Source organism: Channa argus, chromosome 22 (assembly GCF_033026475.1).
Source record: "Channa argus isolate prfri chromosome 22, Channa argus male v1.0, whole genome shotgun sequence".
NCBI classification, from domain to species: domain Eukaryota; kingdom Metazoa; phylum Chordata; class Actinopteri; order Anabantiformes; family Channidae; genus Channa; species Channa argus.
This window is the reverse complement of record NC_090218.1, coordinates 877,885-900,501: the sequence shown is the minus strand read 5'-3', so window position 1 is coordinate 900,501 and position 22,617 is coordinate 877,885. Positions and strand designations below refer to the sequence as shown.

Here is a 22,617-nt window from a genome sequence, read left to right as displayed (position 1 = left end):
TACTGGTAAACTTCTAAACATTTGTGGCGAAAAGTCCACAAGAAAAATTAGAAATGACCTTAATGAACAGAGTAGTATACATACTAAACAGGCTTTAGGAACATGGGGTAGTTGTTATGTAGGTTAAGTATAAAAAATGAGCCTGTGCGCAAATCATCATCTTGATTAGAGAAAATATTTTGTCTTTAATTGCACGTTTTTATAATAATGCTAAAAATGTAAAAATACAGCACTGATCTCGCGTTTGTTGTTGTAATTATTATTAATTGCCAGCGATTCACGGTGCTAATGGTATATTTTAAATTCAAAGCAAAATTGTACTAGTGAACAAAAACACCTTGTTTCTTCCATGGAATGTTCCTGTTTGTTAAGCCATTTAACTACTTGCTTTTGCTTTTTCATGGCCTAGTCTCCAATCTTCATGCTAGTATTAGATTTGTCATTTCTCACAACGTTATATAATATACTGAATATTAAATAACCAGAATATAATCCTAAGTAATAAACTAAAATACCATGCAACAGTAACAATGTTATGGTAGGAATCGGGTACGTTTTAAAATTTGGAAAAATATATGGAAAACACACCAGTACATTTTACTAATCTATTCAGTTTTCCTGTTGCCAACTCCAGTATTTGAATTAAGGTAATCTTAACTGGCAACTGTTCTTTTTGAAAATTGTTTAGGTTACTGTTTATTGTAAATTGAAATACAGTAAATAGGTGTGTGGAATAGAGTACAGTTATTTAAAGTGAACAGTCTTGCTCTCTGAAACATAGATATATAGTATTTACTCTGCAACCATTTTCATGGCCTAGTCTCCAATCTTCATGTTAGTATTAGATTTGTCATTGCTCACAACATTATATAATATACTGAATATTAAATAACCAGAATATAATCATAAGTAATAAACGAAAATACCATGCAACAGTAACAATGTTATGGTAGGAATCAGGTACGTTTTAAAATTTGGAAAAGTATATGGAAAACACAGCAGTACATTTTACTAATCTATTCAGTTTTCCTGTCGCCAACTCCAGTATTTGAATTAAGGTAATCTTAACTGGCAACTGTTCTTTTTGAAAATTGTTTAGGTTACTGTTTATTGTAAATTGAAATACAGTAAATAGGTGTGTGGAATAGAGTACAGTTATTTAAAGTGAACAGTCTTGCTCTCTGAAACATAGATATATAGTATTTACTCTGCAACCATTTGCCCAGAGTGAGATCTTTTTGTAGCCAGAGGAAAATGATGTGTAAATATGAAGCTTTTTGAATGCATGAAAACAATGAAAAGATGGTTAAGATTCCAACTTTCTCCACACGAAAACCTGTGGAGGGGCTGAAATGACAATCAAACAGTTCACTATGAAGGTGCAAATGTGACTGTTATAATGCATAAAATGACAGTCTTCGTAGTTTGTTTTAGTACTTATGCTTAGCTGTACTAAACTGTTAAACCAAGAAATTAAATGTATAAATTAGACATTCACAGTAAAATAGCACATGTCAACTAGCCATTTACTGCTATGGGTTTATTCATTGGCTGATTGTTTTAGATTCAATTTACTTATGTTACTTTACTTATGTTACCACACAAATCAAACAAACATGGTAAACATGAGAAACATTCCACTTTTATGATTTTGGGTAATTTGTTACTTACTACATTATTGTAGTTTGGAGGACATGTTGATTTTGAAGAACATTGACATTAAATCACATGTTTGCATTTGTTCCACATTTTACTTAATGGGGTTAAAGTAGTAACAACACATTACACTCTAAACACTAACAACAAATTTTTGAAAAATTATGCATTTTGCAGATCATTTTGAATTGTATACATACAGTATACCACGCAAAGTGTTAGAAGGTGTGAAATGTTTGAGAAGTTACAGTAGGTGGGATTTGAATGAGGCACATATAATTAAACTCCTATTGCTAATATTGTCAGTATTAGGCATTGTGGCATTGGGTTTACTCCCTTAAGTGCCAGCATCAAAGTGGACTAGAGCTCTGATTTCTCATTTCACTGCAAACAACAATTCTTCTTCCAATCCACTTAAGAAGAACATGAAGTAACTAAAATGGTTGTTCCTGTCAGAAATAAATAAGTATGAAAGAAGCACACTCACAATGGTGTGTGTGTGTGTGTTTGTGTGTGTGTGAGAATGACTCACAACTCTGTTCTCTGCCCTGTGCTTTTGCTAACCTTTTTTTAAGCAGCGCTTTATGCAAAACCCAGACATTTTCTTATGAGAAGCCTATTCATTATAAATTTCCATGTGAAAACATGGCCACTAAGCTTATTTCTTTTTCCTGTCACCATTCTCTCCCAGCAACAGCGAAAAGATCGGGAGAGGCAACAAGAAAAGGGTCCCCATCGGAGACTTGACGATATGAGACGGGAGGAAGATAGAAGGTTGGCTGAGAGGGAGCAGGTAACCAATCATATGAGAGATGGGGTATATCTAGCCAGTCAGTGTGAAGTGTGGGTGTGTCCATCAGCAACACTGTGCGAGTTGCTCTGGTGGTGAAATTCCATGACTAGGTTGCCATAGCAGCAAGGGTCTAAATTAGTGTATTTATTCAGAGATGAGTTTTCTGTTGGTGAGCTCTCTGTGTCTCTTATACTCTGTTTCCAGACTATCCTCAGTAACACAAGAGTCTGGCATCATTACTGATTTTATGAAACTACGATAAAACAATCACAATGTACTAATAATTATAATATTTTTTATCTTGTTTTGATGACAATCTCTACTTAGTGATAGATACTGCTGTTATGTTTTAATACTAACTTGAAAGTGTCCATTAGAAATTCTAAACCTTTTATGTTATTGTCAATAAAATTCTTCCTCTGTTGATTTTTATCTGTGCACACATTTTGTTTCTGTTTACTGGAATGGCTTTACATAACTCTTATCCACTTCTACCTTTAACCCCTTCCATATATTGCAGTTTCTCTTTTCTCACTTTAATACTTTTCCTTCTTTCCTTCCTCCCTACCTTTTTTTAGGAGTTTATTAGGCATAAATTAGAAGAAGAGCAGCGGCAGTTAGAAATCCTTCAGCAGCAGTTGCTTCAGGAGCAGGCACTGTTAATGGTAACCGCTCCTCATTACTTCTTTATCATTTGATGTGTACACTGCACAGGTTTTCACATCTGTGTCTTGGTTATAATACCTCATCAATTAAGATTATTATTATTATTATTATTATTATTATTATAAATAAGTTTATTGAACAGGACTAGGTAATATTACATGCGTCGACACAACAATATTGCTTAATAGTGTGGTCTGCAAACAGACACTGCATTAGTTTATGTCTTGGTGTTTTGAGTACATGCTTTTAAGCAGAGAAAGAGGCAATTAAGATTAACAAATGTACAATCAGATTCCAGCAGCTTTGGCTGCATTCCTAACAAAATAAGCAGATTCAAGTTTTAGATGGGCAGCACTATGATGTAGAGCATGTTAACCTAATAAGTATGGGTGCAGCTTCCACAATATTGTATGCCTAGGAAACGCATACACTGACCTAGATTTTGGGGGCATTTCTTGGCTAGTATCAGTAAACGTGTATCTTGGTTGGATTGACGGGAAGCATTTCCCGACTCCTGACATCTTTATTTAAGCTAGCTTCTGTGGAGCGTAGGAGTTGCTGTCATTTGAATTGAGCTCTTTGTGCCTTGTTTTTGGAGGAAGAAAGAACACAACCTGTTGTATTATTGAGGCAGTTATAGTATGCAGTGCAAACTTAATTCTTTTATTCAAATACAGGGGTACCCAAGGGCAGTGCGTTAGAAAAGGATTTGCAAGTTCATTACCATGCTAAGTTGCTAATAGCAGAGATGATGTTGCAAAAACCTCTATGAACATTGCTGTGAGTCAGTGGCTGTAATAGCCCTTGTTAAAATTTCAGCACACACTCACTGCCATTGCAATACATGCTGACATACTGTACAGTACATTTGTTAAAAAAGTCCCATAAACAGTACTTAAAAAATAACATCTGTAAAGCAGTGATACATTATCTGATTGTCACAAATACCCTAAAATGATTTATTTTATTATTTCGGAATTGACCCATTATACTGGGAGGTCTGGCATTTACAGTCTCAACAAGTTTTTTTGTGTGTGTGTATGTTCCAAGTGTCCAGCTTTCCTTGGAGTGGTTAGGGTGCAGTCTTAAGGCACAGTATCCAGTTCTGGTAATGCATCCCTTGTTTTTACTAAATGTTCCCCACCCTCCGATTGTGAGCTCATAAGTTAATACACTTTCTGAATGTATTAATAATTCCATAGCTTTACTGCTGCTCTGCAGTTGATGTTTCACAGTAAGAGACTTGACATGTTGATGTTCATTAGATTAAAGAAATATATAACTTCAAATGTTTCCAATGTTTCAATTTCGAATCTATAATTCGGCAGATGCTTTTATCCAAAGTGACCTTAAGTGAGAAACAAAGCAAGCATAAATAGCTAAGTAGGATGCTGATAGCAAGTGAGAATGCTTTGGTTTTACTATAATTATATTAGGTTTAGGGTTAATACAAATGTTCTTTCATGACCAGAAGTAACAGAATGGTCAATGAGTGAATTAAAAAGGGTTATAGTAAATTAATTAAAATTGCATTGGTGCAAACGTTTACATGCCACTTGGTAAATTAATTAAAAATACATTTTGACTAGTTGTGGCAACTGAAAGTGCATTTAATGTCATGTTGATGACTTTCGGTCTCCTCCAACACTGAAACACCAGGGGTGAAGCATTTAGGACTGATAAAATTTCAAAAATGGAAAAAAGCACTCGGCTCCAACAAAAAACTATAACAGTAAAAAGGAATAAACGTCAACAATACAGATCTTATTACAGTTCAAAATTGACAGTTGCAAGTCCGTATAGAATACTACATGCTTATTAGTTTAATAATGCTTATGACATTTACTCCATAGGTATTGAATTTTGGTATGGAATGACGAGGCATTTTACATTACGATAGCATTAAAGCAGTTCATCTGTGCCCTAAAGGTGTTTAGGTTCGATACGTAGCTCTATCCTCACCTGTGCCAATTCCACAAGAAGGAATTCCACAATCCTCCTGAATTGTTGCCCTACCCCCACCCCCTATCATGCATACTGAAGCCAGCAATTAATATAAAAAAACAGATTTCAGTTGATGGAATTCACATTTTTATGCTTTTGGCAACTACCTATATGTAGGCAAAAGTATGAATATTAACTTGTAAACTTTGTTTGTGTTTAATAGTTTTTTGCAGTCGAAGTATTAATGGAAAATCTTTTTTCAATTAAGATGGTTTAATTGATAATAGCTTTATTTGGAAAACTTTCCATCTAGTCTTTGGTCCAACAGAAATACATTTTTGACTCATGGGTGAACGTCATTCATTTTTATGTTCTATTTCTTGTTTCCCTATAAACACAGTGGCTAGTACTGTAAATGACCTGGAAACCAGTGCCTCCAATACACACTATAAACCAATAAGTCAACTGACTCACTTGTACGCTATCTGATTAATATACAGAAGAAAAGGGTTTAGCTTCAGATATGGTCAGCGTTTTTTGATGTGGGTTGTCAATTTACTGCTGTACTTTTTTTTTTTTTTTCTCAGGAATATAAGCGCAAGCAGCTGGAGGAACAGCGTCAGTCTGAGCGCCTGCAGAGGCAACTGCAGCAGGAGCATGCCTACCTTGTGTCTCTGCAACAACAGCAGCAAGAAAAGAAGCCCCAACTCTACCACTATAACAAAAACCTGGAGCCAAACAACAAGCCTACATGGGCTCGTGAGGTAGCAATGTTACTTACTGTAGACTTGCAGCAAAACACACCATAGTCAGACTAATGCAATACATACTAATAACATTATCATTTTATTTATTACTGTTGCACTGTTTTTAGGTGGAAGAGCGAAGTAAGCTCAACAGACAGGGCTCACCCAAAATTTGTACCACGGTCTCTGACACTGCCATCCAGTCACGTTCTGACTCAATCAGCCAGTCAGCTGTAGTCCAGTCTGCTCAGACCCCACCAATGCAGAGGCCTGTTGAACCCCAAGGCGGGCAGAGCAAGGTTGGTGCTTGAAGGTTTTAAAACTCAGTTGATTTTAAACTGAGATATAGCTGCTTATGCATTATTGGCCCTAGATCTTTAGCTACTTTACCTTGGGTTGTCTGTTATACTTTATTTACACCCTTTTCTTCTTTTTCCCTTTTCCTTCTACACCTTCACTTTGTTACTCCATATTAAAAAAATCACCACAAACACAACATCGCATTTTTCTCCACTTCGGCCTGCTTCTGCAACTTTCTTGTGCACTCGTCTTCTGCCATTTAAATGCTCTTCCCACCTGGTGTGCCGCTGCTCCTGTCCTCTGCAGTTCCAAATGGCTCACCTAGTTCCTCTGAAGCCCTATGCTGCCCCTGTCCCTCGCTCGCAGTCCCTCTGTGACCAGCCCACTAAGACCATGTCCGCCTTCCCCACCCAGGATCCTTCTCTTGCCCCTACACCCCGCCCCATCCACTCTAGAGAGCTGGTACGTCAAAACTCGGACCCTACTTCTGAAACACCGGGCCCACAGGCCCACCAAATTAGAGAGGATCGTGGCCCCTGGATCCGTCTGCCAGATGTGGAACTCCCTCCCAAGGTAAGATGTGTGGCATGTTTTCTTCCTGCTTGATGATAGCCAGTCTAATAGGAAATTACGTTCAAGGGTGGTATCAGGGTTTACATATAACCGTTTTGGTCAATTTGAAAGATGACTTTTCTCTATAATATCTGTGAATGTAACACTGGGATATTGCTGTCCTTAGATTCCCCAAAGGACAGCCTCTATTGCCACAGCCCTCAACACCAATCTGACATCTGGCATAAGGCATCCAGTCAGAGCCAGGTAACATACTCCAAATCTGTTGATTACACATTTGCTTTACTAACCTAAATTGCTGTTGCTTTTAATGGCAACTTAAGTTAAGTGACTTGGTACCTCATTGCAGTAATCCAGATCTCAGCCGCAATGATCGCTGGGAGAGAGGAGACAGTATGAGTGTCATATCCAGTCTGCCACAAACTGGTTCTCTAGAGAGGCATCGCATCCTCAGTTAGTCCCTTCCTTCTCAAAGCTGTTTTTCTGCTGAGTATGTCAGTAGCGCGCCTTATTTTAGATTAATAACTACACTCTACAACATTGTTATTTTCAGGTTCCTCCAAAATGGATTCACCCATTCTCTCCCATGATAGTCGTCATAAGCCAGGGGAGTCTCGCACCTCCTCCCGCCCTGGCCGCCCCGCTGTAAGTGGTTCTTTCTAACATCACATATGCTCTCTCTCTGGTATCTCTACAATAAAAATAGCTGTTGTACGGTACATATGCTCTGTTTTATCTCAAAGTGTGTAGATGCATCTGTTCTCTTAACTGGCTAGTGCTGGACTTGCACAAACATTTCCCCTAATGTCAAAAAGAAATTTCAGCCCTTGTCATTCATTGAAAACTGTATTTCTTTTGTTTAGCACGGGATTATCCTAAACCAAAGATAAAAATGTTGCTGTTATGATACATTTCCACAATTGTAAAATTCTTACTGTTAGTAAAACAATTTTTAGTTAGGTTTTTTTAGTTTACTGTGTTTTTGACATCTAAGGTGGCTTTAAGCTTTAAACACAAAAATCTGTCCCTCCAAATTCTGGGGAATCTCCACATCTTCTGAAGTTGTATTTCTGTGTCTCACAAGTACAAACAAAACAAGACACCTCGTCCAAAAGCAACCCATGCATTGCTTTAACATAAGGGGAAATGTCTGTGTGGATCCAGCCTTATAGAGTATGAACTGAAGGTCTTCTACTCAAATATACTTTATTACAAATTAAATGCCTCACAATACTTCTGTTTCCCTTCACATTTTCCTCTTCTCAAATCCCTTTGACTTTACCAAAATTGTACAGAGTTACAAGAGAGCTATAGGGGAGGTTAGTATCGTTGTCTCTGTGTCTTGTGCAATGTTCATGCATGAGTTGGTTTTGCATTAATTTAAAATGAATTGCATGCTTTAAAGTGTCTTTATAATGTCCATGTACCATGCTATTCCAAAAGGATCAATAATGCATTTGCGTTCTTTTTTACTGTAGCTCCATTTCCAGAAATGTTTGGATGTGTAAAATGTAAATAAAATTAATTGATTTGCAAATCATTTAAAATCTATACTGAGACAATCAGTACAGAGACGACATATTATATGCTTAGACAGAGAAATGTAATTGTTTTTTATCAAATACATACTTATTTTTTTTATTTGATTACAGTAACAATTTATGAGGTTAATTTGCAACAGGTCAGTATCGTATTTTTAAAAAACAAACAAAAAAAAAAAACATCCCAGAGAAGCTAATTTTCAGATACAAGAATGCGGTTGGGTTCAAAAATATATTTTTAATGCCATGAGAATAACATTTGCATGATAAAAGTGCAAAATATTTGGTCTGAAAATTTCAGAAAACTTGGAGGACTCTAATCCTACAAGGCTGAAAACCAATACTGAATGGCTGTGATCTTTGGGCCCTTAGGCAGTTGTCTTGTACTTCCTTAAATTTTCAATCAGATCGATATAGGTCTTAAACAATTTGCATTGCATTTTTTTTTTTACAGTATTTACATTTTACACACCACTTTTTTTTCTGCAAACATGGTTGAAATAAATTGGGGATTTTCCTTGCACTCAGCACAGGCAATGTAATCGTGGCTTAAAATCCTTTAATCCTTTACTGTCATCAGCTAATTTCCAGAAGACCCTACAGCTTTAGTTGTCTGGATTTTCTTTAAGATCATAAATACATATATTACTCCTGTATTATTTCCTACTTCAATTTAATAGCTGAGATTATGTTTAAAATGCTTTTTGAATTCATTTATTAAATAAATTATTTATGTATGTGCAGGATCATGGCCTTTTTGCCAAGGAGCGTACAGAGGAACAGCCAAGGCCCCCAGTCAAAGCCAATGATTACTCCTCATCTTCTGAGAGCAGTGAGAGTAGCGAGGAGAGTGAGAGTGGCGAGGGACCAGAAGAGGAAGAGAGCCCCACAGATCGGTAACACTGTCACCTTCAAATACAGACAAATTAAGAAGCAACAAAAAAAAAGTTTTACTTTAAATGTAATTAAAAGAATATTTAAATGCTTCCTGTAACATGGCCTTACTGTTACCACTCTTTTCTCTTATTAATCTTGCTTTGACAATCTTTTGATTTCAGTCACAGGGATGCAGACACTGATTCAGTCAACACCATGGTGGTCCATGAAGATGAAGGCGAAGTGGGAGAGGGGGAGCAAGCTGGAGGCTATGGAGATCAGACCATGCCGGTGCAGAGGGTGAGTCATCTGTATACATAATGATGCTTAAAATGCATTGTGACTTGATGGAAAAATGATTGCGGTGTTTGTCAAAGGATGTTACAATGCAGCAAGGCATGAGCATGGCATATTTATTTACCCTCATAAGATGAAGTTTTCCAAGCACACTTCCTGAGGTTTGACAGGACAAAAATGTATAATGTCAAAAACTTTAGTGATACCCACCAGTTCTCAGTGTGTAACAATCATAAAGAAGGCAGATATGCAATGCAATCCTAAGTTTGTTATCCATAGACCATAAAGTTACTTTTATGTACACAGAGCTTTAGCACTGTACTGTTTTAGCCCTTTTTAAAAAAAAAAAAAAAAAAAGATTTCATTTTGTTCAGAATTTAAAAAAACATGGTACCAGAGGGTAACTTTAGGGAACCAAAGTTGACCATGAAAACTTAAGCATGCATAATTCACACAGTTACGTCACCACTGTATGTGTGTATGTGTCAATAAAATGTTCCAACTGAATGGTGTTTTTATGTTGTGGAATGTATAATGCTACTGTGATTAAAATAAAATGTTTGGAGAAGCAGCGGAATGATTCAGTGACAGAAAACATACATCTTGCAGGTGGCTCATCGGTTGAATGTGGGAAGTGTCACCCTCATTGAAAAGTAATATGCTTTTGGGTTTATCCATGGCTGCAGCATTTGATTACGTAATTGTCACATATCTGTGCGAAGATAGTTATATTTCATGAAAGGACACTTTAGTGTGGCATTTTAAATAAAAAAAAAAAGGTAATGCGGTACATACACAGATGGGCAGTTTTCAGTACTCTTAGACCTAGAGTAAATGTGCTATTTATTTTTGAAGGGTCTTCAAATTGTTCTCACTTGCAGCACAGAAATCCAGCTGCATCACACAAGAAAGTCAGTCCCACCCAAAAGACTGTGTAAATGATGTCATCTTTGAGGTTTCATACCAAAATGATCAAAGATCAATTTAGAAACAGCACTATATATTTTCTTTATCTTTTTCCCAAAGATACAATATGTTACTATCTATATGATACAAATATGTTTTTGTAGAAATATGTTCCTAAACATATCTTACTGGGGATAGATGCTGTAAAAATTCATGGTAGCAAGACTTATTGAACAGTACTGCCAGCAGTCTGTGCTGGGCTTAGCACAACTGATTGCTTTTCATTGTCAATTTAATGCTAGCTTTAGTTGCATAATGTAGTTGTAATACAACCCCAATTCAAGAAAAGTTGGGACGATGTGTAAAACGATAATAAAAACAAAATACAATGACTGGAAAATCTCACCAAACCATATTTTATTCACGATAGAACATAGTTTCAACATATCATATCTTGTTTGAGACATTTACCATTTCATGAAAAATATTAGCTAATTTTGAGTTTGATGGCTGCGATACACCTCAACAAAAGTTGGAACAGTGCAATGTTTAGCAGTGTGTAGCATCGCCTCTTCTTTTAACAACTGTTTGTAAGTGTCAGGGAAGTAAGGAGACCAGTTGCTGGAGTTTTAGGAGAGAAGTGTTTCCCATTTCTTTCTGATGCAGGATTCTAGCTGCTCAACAGTCCTGGGCCTTTGTTGCTGGATTTAATGTTTTATAATGCGGCAAATGTTTTCGATTGGTGAAAGGTCCGGAATGCAGGCAGGCCAGTCAGCACCCAGACTCTTCTTCTGTGAAGCCATCCTGTTGTGATTGATGCAGTATGTGGTTTAAAATTGTCTGAAATATGCAAGGCCTTCCCTGCAAGAGATGATGTCTGGATTTGAGCATATGTTGCTCTAAATCCTCTATGTGCTCTATGTTGTCTTTTCCAGCCTTTTGTTGTCCTGTTCCTACTTTTTTGAGATGTGTTGCTGCCATCAAATTGAAAATTAGCTCATATTTTCCATTAAATGGTCAAATTCCTCTGTTTCAACATCTGATATGTTGTTTATTTTCTATTGGTGAGATGAGATTTGCCACTCATTGTATTCCGTTTTTGGTAATGTTTTTGAATTGAGGTTAGATGTCTAACTTTTGAAAGTGAGATTGGTTGAACTGTCACTTTCACTTTTTGTTGTTACTGTGGTTTGCTGACTAAACAGGTCATATCTTGGTTCATAGTGCAGGAGAATACCCTTGATCAAAATTTGTTGTCAAAGCTATGTTTCACACAGAGGTGTGTGTTTGTGTGTGCACTCTCTTTTACCTAAAAAAGACCCCAGAGAAGCGGAGCCATAATGGATACACTAACTTGCCAGATGTAGTGCAGCCCTCCCACTCCCCTACTGATTCAGCCCCTCACTCTTCTCCAGGGAAGGATTCTGTTTATGACGTAAGTTTTACTGATGCAAAGTTCTGTGCATCAGTCCTAAGTTTCCTGGTTTGTTCTTCTTCTGCCATCATTCCACATAAAGCTATGCCAAATCATCCAGTCAATGCATTACACATTAAAGGACTGATTTTGAATTTGTTTCTTATGGTTCTAGTTTGGGTAGTACATTTACATAGATGCCATTAAACTTCCCATTGACTTCCTATATCAAAATGTCACTCTACTTTCATCTGAAAAATACCTCCTGATGACATAACTTGGAGGAACCTTCAGTTCAGATTATCTTTTATTGTTGCTGACAGTATGGAGTTTGTAATCATGGTCAACCTGGTGTTCCAGAGCTCCTCTAGATGACATCATCCGAACTCCTAATGATGAAAAAAGTTTTTCAACATGAATTGGAGAAATATTTTATTTTAGGGAAGTCAGAGGGAGGTTTCAAAGCATTAATGTACATTTAAACCCTAAACTACACAAATAGAAAGCAAGTTAAACATTTGTTGAAGTCGCCCTTTACATTTTATGAATATTTTGGTAATTTTGTTAGCCCCCTATATATTTATCCACCCATCCATCTGGATATCCATTCATCACCTTAACTGCTTATTATGTCCAGTGTCATGGAGGCCATCACTAATTTATCAAACATGCATGTCTTTGTGATGTGGAAGGAAACCCACACCAGCACAGGGACAACCTGTTAGTCCAGGTAGATTTGAGAGAGCAGTGTTAATCACTCCACCACCCATGGAATCATTTTGGGTTTTTTTTTTGTTTTTTTATGTGTGTGACAAACATCTTTTCAGACATGAGTCGACTTACCCATAATGTACATCTCTCAAACTGTTCCCTTTCCTCCACCAGTATCAATCTAGAGGTTTGGTTAAATCTGGAAAGTCGTCCTTCACCACCTTTGTGGATCTGGGCATGTACCAATCACCCGGAGGTACAGGGGATAACATGTCCATCAGTGGTAAGACAAATGCTTTTGAGCAGCATCTGCTTAGAGTATTATGAGTAATAAACAAAGAGGCAACAGGTGACCCCATTGGCTTTATTTCTTGCACAATAAAAGGAAATTGGGAATTTGGAAATATACATATTATAAAATATGATAATCTTATGGATGTAAAATATGTCTAAGCCAGCTTTTAGTGATCCAGTTTGTGTTTATCCTTCAAAATTAAACAAATTCCATATCTGGTTCTGTGCACAGGCTCCAGGTTTGAGCAGCTGAAGATGGAGGTGAGAAAAGGATCCATGGTTAATGTCAATCCTACGAACACACGCCCCCCTAATGACACACCTGAGATACGCAAATACAAAAAGAGATTCAACTCAGAGATCCTGTGTGCAGCACTTTGGGGTGAGAACAGATCAGACCGGAGTCTATCTTTATTCTCTAATTTATTTATTTGTTCCTGCAGAGCTCTGTTTGCAAATATGGTTAACATGAACAGAAAACATCTGACGTGAAAATTAGATTTGAGACTACTGGTGTACCTTTAAATCGGTTTTTATATTCAAACGAATTTTTTGGAATGACTCCCCACTCTCTACTACATGTGTTGTTAAAAGAAATTTGATAATATAAACTCCCCTCTTTTTAGGATGCTGTACTTAATGTATTGTCACAGAATTATCACAACGTATTCAACGTACACTAATTTAAATGAAATGAATTAAAATGCTGCAAGTATTGTGGCAGGTTTGCCTGACAGTTAAACAATTTGTCAAAGAGGTATACTGCAAACTAATTTCAGCAGTGGTGAGAGAGGAGGCAATTATTAGCTTAATTTAATACAAAATGAAAGTTATATTTATCTGTGCATGTGTGTCCCTAGGTGTGAACCTGTTGGTGGGCACTGAGAACGGTTTGAAACTACTGGACCGCAGTGGTCAGGGCAAGGTTTACCCGCTCATCAATTCCCGCAGGTTCCAACAGATGGACGTCCTGGAGGGCCTCAACCTCCTCATCACCATATCAGGTTGTTACGGCTACTTATAACCAGTCTGCTCTCACTTCAGTTGGTTAAAGCTGTCTGTGCTTTTGGCATTTGACCACAGCCTTTAATAGAAAGCCAAAATAGAACCATTAGCCAGTTGTGCTAATGCTTTCAGAGTGACTTTTTTTGTCTTTGTACATCAAATGAAATGTTAATGATTTACTGTAGAGCTAGGAGATACTGACATAATGTAATTCGGCCTGTCAACACTAACAGGACAATAATGCTTTAATGCAAATTTTTATAGCACTAACATAGGTTTTAATATATAACAGAACCATTATATAATGACTCCCGCTTCACTGGTACAGGGCTTGACAGTTTGCATTTGACTCTCAGAAGGTATGACACCCAATTCTTTGCAATTTATTTCCACTTGAAGAGTGCACTGAGTGAGATCAGTAGATGTGAAGTTATAGTTGTGCTGTTTCTGATGCAGTTTCTCCACTGCTCCTATACACACACATGCATGCACGCTCGCACTTGCACGCAGCTGTGGGGAGACAGATCTCTGTTAAGGTGAGAAAGTCAGGTGGATATTTTACATTTTACCTCCTTTACTGTATCATTATATGCACAAGATTCCATGAGGGAAAAGCCAAAAAGTCGTTTATTAAAGCACTAGTCACACTAACATAAAAGGGAAATTGTAATATCTTTGTCTATTTGCTTAACACTATGAATGTGATTAAAACTAGAGATCTGTATGCTGTGCCAGTGAACCAAATCAGTTATATCACTATCACTGATCCGTGAATCCGTGATTGATTTCTGTATTCATTTTAAACTTAATCAGGTGAATAATAACATGATTTTTGTCTTTTGTTTTTTTGTAAATAGGATAGAGGAGAAATTGTGTCTAAAGTATGTTACTTTGCTGGCTCCTATTTTGAAAAGAGTATAAATACTTGAAAAGTGTCCCTTATCAGTAAATTCTGGTCAGGTAAAACATGCACAAATAATTTCCTATTAATCCAAAATTAACAATTATGTGATTAATTATCATACATGGATAACTTGATTGACAGTCCTAAATGTAATACAACTACAGGCTTAATAAATGTCCATGTCAGAAGATCAAGCCAACTGTCTAAATTGGGGCTAGTTACCAACACATTTTTTGTTACTATACTATTTTTTTATATTTTTACTATACTACTACTATAATTAATCTGATTGCCTTTTTGGTGATTAAAACAAAACAGGAGTGATGTTTTATTTTACAAAGCACTCACACAATAGCTTTTTTTTTAAAAAAACAATTCTTACTGTGTGTAGGCAAGAAAAACAAGGTGCGTGTTTACTATCTGGCATGGCTACGGAATAAGATCCTCCACAATGATCCTGAAGTGGAGAAGAAGCAGGGCTGGACCACTGTGGGGGAGATGGAGGGCTGTGTCCACTACAAAGTGGGTAAGTGACAGATAATGACTTCGCAGATTCTCAAAAAAATTATTTGACATAGTAAATTATTGATCAAAAGTATCTGATATCAGATGGCTTTATGGGTTTTCTATTTAGTGAAATATGAGAGGATAAAGTTCCTGGTGATTGCTTTGAAGAATGCGGTGGAAGTTTATGCTTGGGCGCCCAAACCTTATCACAAATTCATGGCATTCAAGGTAAGTCTCCCCTTTACTATGAGCTGGATTGTAACTGTGTTTGAGATCAGTCAACAAATGAGCATTCAAGTTAGTTATGTTCTCACTCTCTAATCAGTCTTTTGCAGACCTGCCACACAGGCCTCTTCTTGTCGACCTTACAGTGGAGGAGGGTCAGAGGTTAAAGGTCATCTATGGTTCTTGTGCTGGCTTCCATGCTATTGATGTGGATTCTGGAAACAACTATGACATTTATATCCCTGTTCATGTAGGTTTCCTTGAACTACGGTGTTTACTGAAATGTGAAAATCTACTGAAACTCATCCTCCCTGTTTTAATATCTTACAGATCCAGAGCCCTGTTACTCCACATGCAATAGTGTTCCTGCCCAGCTCAGATGGCATGGAGATGTTGCTGTGCTACGAGGATGAGGGCGTCTATGTCAATACTTATGGACGCATCATCAAGGATGTTGTCCTACAGTGGGGCGAGATGCCCACGTCTGTTGGTAAGGCTCAAACTCAAAGGATAAAAAACTTCCATGCACAGATTTGTAAGAATTGTGACCAGCTGCCTGGTACTAATATTATTCTTTGCTGTTCAGCTCATATCTGCTCAAATCAAATCATGGGCTGGGGGGAAAAGGCCATTGAGATTCGCTCTGTGGAAACTGGCCACCTGGATGGGGTCTTCATGCACAAAAGAGCCCAAAGGCTGAAGTTCCTTTGTGAGAGAAATGACAAAGTAAGAGGCGCAACTACAAAACAGTAAGGTCACTAACAGACAAAGAATATAAAGACATTACTGACAAACAGTACATATCCTTTGTCTCCCTTTTGTCCCTTAGGTGTTCTTTGCATCAGTGCGGTCTGGAGGCAGCAGCCAGGTGTATTTCATGACCTTGAACAGAAACTGCATCATGAACTGGTGAATGAATGGCGGCTCTGGTCAGTACAAGGAACCCAGCAGGGTTTTGGAGAACAAAGTGCATCCAAAATTCTTACAAACACATGCATGCAAATGTGAACACCCCCTCTCTATCTTTCTCTAGCTCTCACTCACTCCAACTACAAACAAACATGCAGAAATGATAAGAATATCAAAATTTATTTCAGACTTTGCTCCTTAATTTACAGTTTCTACAGACGCCCCCAGGTAACATTCATTGTGAAAATCAAAGATGAACTTCAAATGTTATATATCATCTTTTAATTTGTACTGTATATATTCTAGTCTTGATTTACTTGGTGAACCTGTGTTCAGTCGTAACTATTTAGTTATTAATTGTGAAGTATGTTAAACATTCCTTGATGGCTCTACAGTGCATTTTGACGAAGGAATTATTTACCAATACTGTATGCTAAAATGAAGCTGTACATAGATAGCACCTGACACTTAGATCCGAGTCATTTGCAGTCCTCTTACAGTATATATTCAGTGTGATGCCACCAGACATATGGCCGTCAATTAATAAAATTCTGAACCAGCAGTGGTTTTTGGACCCCCATATTGTTATGGATGTTTCACAGTATTAGGTAGGCTAAAAAGAAGGATTTAGAACCAAAATATTACAAATGGAAGTCAGGACAAAGTAGCTTGCTGAAATATTTGTAGTTATCTATAGTAGACAGCATCCTCAAGTAATTTTTGTGTTTGGCCTGAGTGGCCAATGATATTGCACCTGTTAATCCAACAAGTAAGCCTTGAATGCTTTAAAAGAAAAATATATTTCAGTTTAAAAAAGAACTATAAGAACTCGTAAATGTACAGTACTGTGAACTAGTACTGTATAATCTCCTGCTGCCTTTTTCGTTCTATTTTTTTGGTGAAGCCATTCTTTTTTTTTTTTTTTTTTTTTTTTTTTTTTGGACTCATTAGACTTGTATCTAAACTTTTTGTTTTTATATATTTACAAAATACAATTAGATATTTATATGTAGTGATTCTGTCTTGGTATTAGCTTTCTAGTATCCTTATTTTACTATATTGCTACTACATTGCAATATATTCTATTCTTGTGGAGTCTTTGTTTAAAGAGGACAGCTCATGTATTTGGTATTGTTAGGGGAGTATGGTGACAGCTTTGGAGGACGACCATTGTCAATCAGTGACATTGAAGAGTTGTGGAAGGAGGGTATCCATGAGATTATAGTGACATGATTTTTAGGGTTCTTTCACTCTTTTTGGTAATACGGTCCTTTTCATTGAAAAAAGATTTCAATAGAATAGCTCTTAGTGTAGTACTGGTCATTGATTTAATCTAGGGTGAGTCTGCGCTACCGAAGCAGAATCCACCTGGTCAGGCACTTTAAAGATAACGGCTAAAACACATGAGACTTCAAATTCTGCAACATCTAAGTCAAAAGTGAATAGAGTTTATATGAAGATTATAGAAATTTGAGAAAAACTGTTCCTGCAGATCACTAACCGGTGTTTTCCTTTCAGAATATAAATCCAAAGAGCCAGTTGATGGTACTGTGTGCTCTTATATGCTAGGCATTACGGTATGAGGCAGCAATATCATGAAGTACAGGCTGGTGATTTTCTGTCCACAGAGAGTCAGTCAACACATAAATACAGCTTTTGGTTCAGTGATTTACCTCTGTCACCACAACACTTGTTACCAAGTGGACATTTTAAAATCTATCATGCATCGTAGCATCAAGTTGTTGGTAAAATACAATTTAACCTTTATTTTATGGGATAATAATTCAATACTGTTTTGGTAATGTTTAAGGAGTGAAACTGCATATTTTTGTAAATGTGGCAGTATAAAAAGCTTTTGAATGTTATAAAAGGAATTTAGGCTAGTGATCAGTGGGATAGTCTGCTAAAAGTCAAGCTTTTAGCCGAGGTGATACATTTATATTTTAAAACAAAGTTATTTATAATGTAGTACATGGTCAGAGCAGAGAGCATTAAAACATTGATTTAAAAAATAATAATAATTTTATGGTGAGATTTAAAAAACAGACTGTAAATGGGCATGTAAAGCACTTTCCCTTCAGTAAACATTTACAAATATAGCTTAAACAGATACTTTGGTGTGCATGTAAACCACTGAAATAGAATAAATAGTACTGTATAAAATTTGTTTTGCTGTTTAGAAAAATGTTTTTTTATTCTTAAATATCTGCCATGTGCCATGACCTGTATTTCAAATTTCTCAATTATAATCCACCAGAATCTCATGCTTTTATGGTTATTATTTTTATTAATCTGCCATGTTTACAGTTTAAGCAGTGCCTTGGAGTTGGGATGTTGAGAGGTTTTTGAATAGTTTTCATCCTCCCCCCATTGTCTCCTACTTATAATTAGATGAAGAAAAGGCACAACTATATTTGCCACCTTGTTGAGAATAATGTGCTGTGCCAGTTAAGTGCACTTAAGTCGAATCCAAAATGACCTTCAGATGGACTTATAAATCTTTTTGGCACCAGATATATAACATAAAATAAAACATAATATGACTATTAGACAATAATCCATTCAGAAAGTTGCAATAAACAAAGTTAATAATGTCCAATCAATCCAGTGTAACATGTAGAGGATCGACTGTACTTACAGTGGGTTGCAGCAGTAGAGAAAAGCCATATGATACATAGGAAAACTTAGCACTTGTTCACAGATCATATAAAACTCTGTGTACTCTGTCTCTTCAGAAGATGTTGTTTCTTGGGATTCTTGTTGATTCTCTGAGGAAAAGCGCTTATTCTTCAAAGATGTTGGTTGTGTCTTGTAGTGGACAAAGTAGCTTGATATATTCTGAGAAATCTGCTTATTAAAATGTGTAAATTAGTCTATGTTGAGAATTAAGAGAATGTACATCTATAATACAGATTTGTATTTATATTAAAATGTGTACTGCTCTATTAAACAAAGCACAATGTATTTTGAGGCCGAAATCAAAGCTATAATTGAGTGTCACATAGGAAGATGGAGTTACCCTCATTCAACCAGTAGTTTTAAACTCATTAGTTTGTAACCAGTCAAAGTAGTTGATTATAGTTAGGCAAGTAGTCTGCTAGGAAAGCTGTGTGTCACGTGGACAGTGTCCGTTTTTAGAGCTGTCCAGACACAAATATATTTCTTTGTGGTTACCAAAAGAATCAACTCTGGCTGTCATTCAGATATGTGGTGACTCAAAGATTGGTGTTAGACTTGTGGTCTCTTGTGTAAATTGCCTATGTGCAGTTGACAGTCCATTAGTATGCTCAGGTGACAACAGGGATCATCATACACATAGTGCAGTGGGGGTGATGTAATGGGTTATGTGAGGTTATTGTTTTGTCACCAGGTACAGAAATGCTTGAGTGTGTTTCTAATGCATGCATTTAGTGCTCCGAAAATCCAAGAGTGATGTAAGGCATATCCCTTTTCATTTTGTTTGCAGCATCTCATTTACTACCTAAGAACATCACTTATTACAGCCAATGATAAAATAACATTTACATTTACATTTAGTCATTTAGCAGACGCTTTTATCCAAAGCGACTTACAAGTGAGGTACAAGGCAAGCAAAAATCTAAGTCAAGGAGAAAACATCAAAGCAAAGTCCTATCAGACTATCATTTACTAACAGACTATGCCATTTAACAATTGTGCGCTCATGCAGCGCATCCAGAAAGTATTAACTTTTTCCACATTTTGTTATGTTACAGCCTTATTCCAAAATGGATCAAATTCATTATTTTTATCACAATTTTACAAACAGTACCCAACAATGACAAAGTGAAAGAAGTTTGTTTGAAATCTTCAAATGTATTAAAAATTAAAAATAAAAAAAGCACCTTTAGCGCCAATTACGCCCTCAAATATTTTTGAGTGCGATGCTACAAGCTTGGCACATTTATTTTTGGGCAGTTTCTTCCATTTTTCTTTGCAGTACCTCTCATGCTCCATCAGGTTGGATGGGGAGATAGCGCACAGCTATTTTCAGATCTCCCTAGAGATGTTCAATCGGGTTCAAGTCTTGGCTTTGGCTGGGCCACTCAAGGTTCTTCACAGAGTTGTCCCATAGTCCGTCCTTTGTTATCTAGGCTGGGTGCTTAGGGTCGTTGTCCTGTTGAACGATGAAGCATCGCCCCAGTCTGAGGACTAGAGTGCTCTGGAACAGGTTTTCATCAAGGATGTCTCTGTAAATTGCTGAATTCATCTTTCCCTCTATCTTGACTAGTCTCCTGGTTCCTGCCGCTGAAAAACATCCCCACATGGTATGGGCCAGGTGGTGGGTGATGCCTGGTTTCCTCCAGACATGACACTTTGCATTCAGGCCAAAATGTTCAATGTTATTTTCGTCAGACCAGAAAATTCAGTTTCATTGTGGTCTGAGTTTTTTATTTTTAATACATTTGTGAAGATTTCAAACAAACTTCTTTCACATTGTCATTATTAGGTATTGTTTGTAGAGTTTTGAATACAATAATGAATTTGATCCATTTTGAAATAAGGCTGTAACATAACAATGAGGAAAAAGTTGCTGTAATTTAATTCCATAGCTCTACAGGTGCTCTATAGCTGATGTTTCACAGTAAGAGACTTGTCATGTTGACTGTCATTACATTAAATGAATATAATGTTAGGCGAAATGCGAATCAAATATTTTATGTAAATCGAATAATTTGTCAGGGCCAAAGTGAACTTAAGTTAAGAACAAAGGAAAGAAAAATAATTTCTTTCCATTGAAACGGCATATAAGAGAATGCAAACTTGACTCTACGTTTAACATAATGATAATGCACATTCAGATAGAATAAATGTTCTTTTATCATCAAAAGTAACAAAAATGGTCAAAGCATGATTATTAGAGTAAAATAATGAAAAATAAATCAGTGCAAAATTTTACATCCCCCTGGATAAATTAAGTTTAATTTTTGATTAAGGCACATTTATACTAGCTGAATTTGCATTTAGTTTTATGTTGATAGACAATGTCTGTCTTTAATTTGGACATTTTAAAATAAGGGGATGCAAACCTTTGCTGCCAAATGTATAAGTAAATAAGCACTACACCCTTTCTGCAATTTTCTTCTGGAACGTTGTTCCACATTCCAAAACTCATTTCAAAATCTTAAAGTATGTGTCAACATTTTAACTTTGGGTGTGATAAAACAGTAAATCATCAACTTGATTGAGGCGGCCAAAAGTCACTGTACAACAACCTTAAGGCATAAAAAGGTTTTTTCACAGCATGCCAAGAGTTATTAAAAACTTGAACCTTACATCATTTGATTTAGGGAAAGTTTCTGTCACTCTGACCATGAGCATGAACTGATTTGACTGTTGAATAGAGATGGATGCACAAACAAGTTGGTCAGAAAGAAATGAGGTATAAGTGGAGCACTAAAAGTGTAGATTACATTTCTTTCTCTTTTTTTTATAAGCAATACAAGCATTTGAACAAATTCGAAATGTGGCTGTCCATTACAGTGGGACTTGCAGGAAGTGATTCTTCAGTGGCCTTTGGCAGACTGAATGTAGGCTGGTTTGTGTGTTGCTTGTTACTGAAACTGTTCTGTACTTTTGTTTGTAATCACTAGAAATAACTGCTTTTCTCTTGTCATCACCTGTTCGAATGCTTGTTGTTGTTTTGCTGTCATGAATCCCAGAAACTGCCTTTATGAATTTTTAAGTGTTAAATGGTTGGTGGCTAATATACGACTAATTCTGATGAGGCAGTCCTCTCTAATGGCTTATATTTCTAATCAATAAAGTATGAATGGATTAGCAGCTGTAGCTGTAGAGGCAGATAAAACTCTAACAGAACAATATCTATTCTTTTTCAATAACTTTTTTTTTTAAACCGTAAACATCTTTGCAATGTTTTAATGTGTGTGCGTGTCTGTGTTATTTGTGAGAGGTTAACTCCAGATTGTATTTCATAGATTGATAAACTTTAAACTTTCAAAAGATTGTGTTGAATGAATTCATGTCTTAATACAGAATTGTTTGAAAAATAAAATATGTTGATCTCAGTTCTTTTTTTGTGTGTCCATTGCAAATTTGGAATATATTTTTTTAAATGTTAATGAAGAAAGGAAAAAAATGTATTTTTACAATATATTAATGAATAGACTTAATATTCTCCAGTCTTTCACCACATGATGGTGCTATATCTGGGCCCATGCTACATATAAGAGCACTGTTTTGGGAAAAAAATCACAATTAAGGCTAACACTTAAGTTACAGCTGGGCTATGACATGTATTCAATTTAATGCCTTAAACAAATCTTCTCTTTTTAAAAAAAAAAAAATATTAATTTATTTGTTTCGTTTTT

General features: G+C 36.4%; 1 protein-coding gene across 8 annotated transcripts in view; it reads left to right on the top strand.

The window, feature by feature from the left end:
- mink1 (misshapen-like kinase 1) overlaps positions 1–22,617 on the top strand; it is a 35,739-nt gene that overhangs the window by 11,897 nt on the left and 1,225 nt on the right. For 2 of the 8 annotated variants that reach the window (XM_067492027.1, XM_067492028.1), the window contains exons 12-32: positions 2,348–2,449; positions 3,028–3,114; positions 5,647–5,823; positions 5,934–6,104; positions 6,412–6,678; positions 6,845–6,924; positions 7,028–7,131; positions 7,232–7,323; positions 7,974–7,997; positions 8,964–9,115; positions 9,278–9,395; positions 11,617–11,733; positions 12,598–12,706; positions 12,950–13,099; positions 13,578–13,721; positions 15,018–15,152; positions 15,261–15,361; positions 15,459–15,608; positions 15,689–15,848; positions 15,945–16,084; positions 16,188–16,287. In XM_067492027.1, coding sequence (XP_067348128.1) covers positions 2,348–2,449; positions 3,028–3,114; positions 5,647–5,823; positions 5,934–6,104; positions 6,412–6,678; positions 6,845–6,924; positions 7,028–7,131; positions 7,232–7,323; positions 7,974–7,997; positions 8,964–9,115; positions 9,278–9,395; positions 11,617–11,733; positions 12,598–12,706; positions 12,950–13,099; positions 13,578–13,721; positions 15,018–15,152; positions 15,261–15,361; positions 15,459–15,608; positions 15,689–15,848; positions 15,945–16,084; positions 16,188–16,271 — 2,664 coding nt within the window. In that variant the 3' untranslated portion in view covers positions 16,272–16,287. Of the gene's footprint in view, positions 1–2,347; positions 2,450–3,027; positions 3,115–5,646; positions 5,824–5,933; positions 6,105–6,411; positions 6,679–6,844; positions 6,925–7,027; positions 7,132–7,231; positions 7,324–7,973; positions 7,998–8,963; positions 9,116–9,277; positions 9,396–11,616; positions 11,734–12,597; positions 12,707–12,949; positions 13,100–13,577; positions 13,722–15,017; positions 15,153–15,260; positions 15,362–15,458; positions 15,609–15,688; positions 15,849–15,944; positions 16,085–16,187; positions 22,315–22,617 lie in introns of those variants that run through there. The other 6 variants (XM_067492026.1, XM_067492031.1, XM_067492025.1 and 3 more) reach the window with 6 other exon arrangements.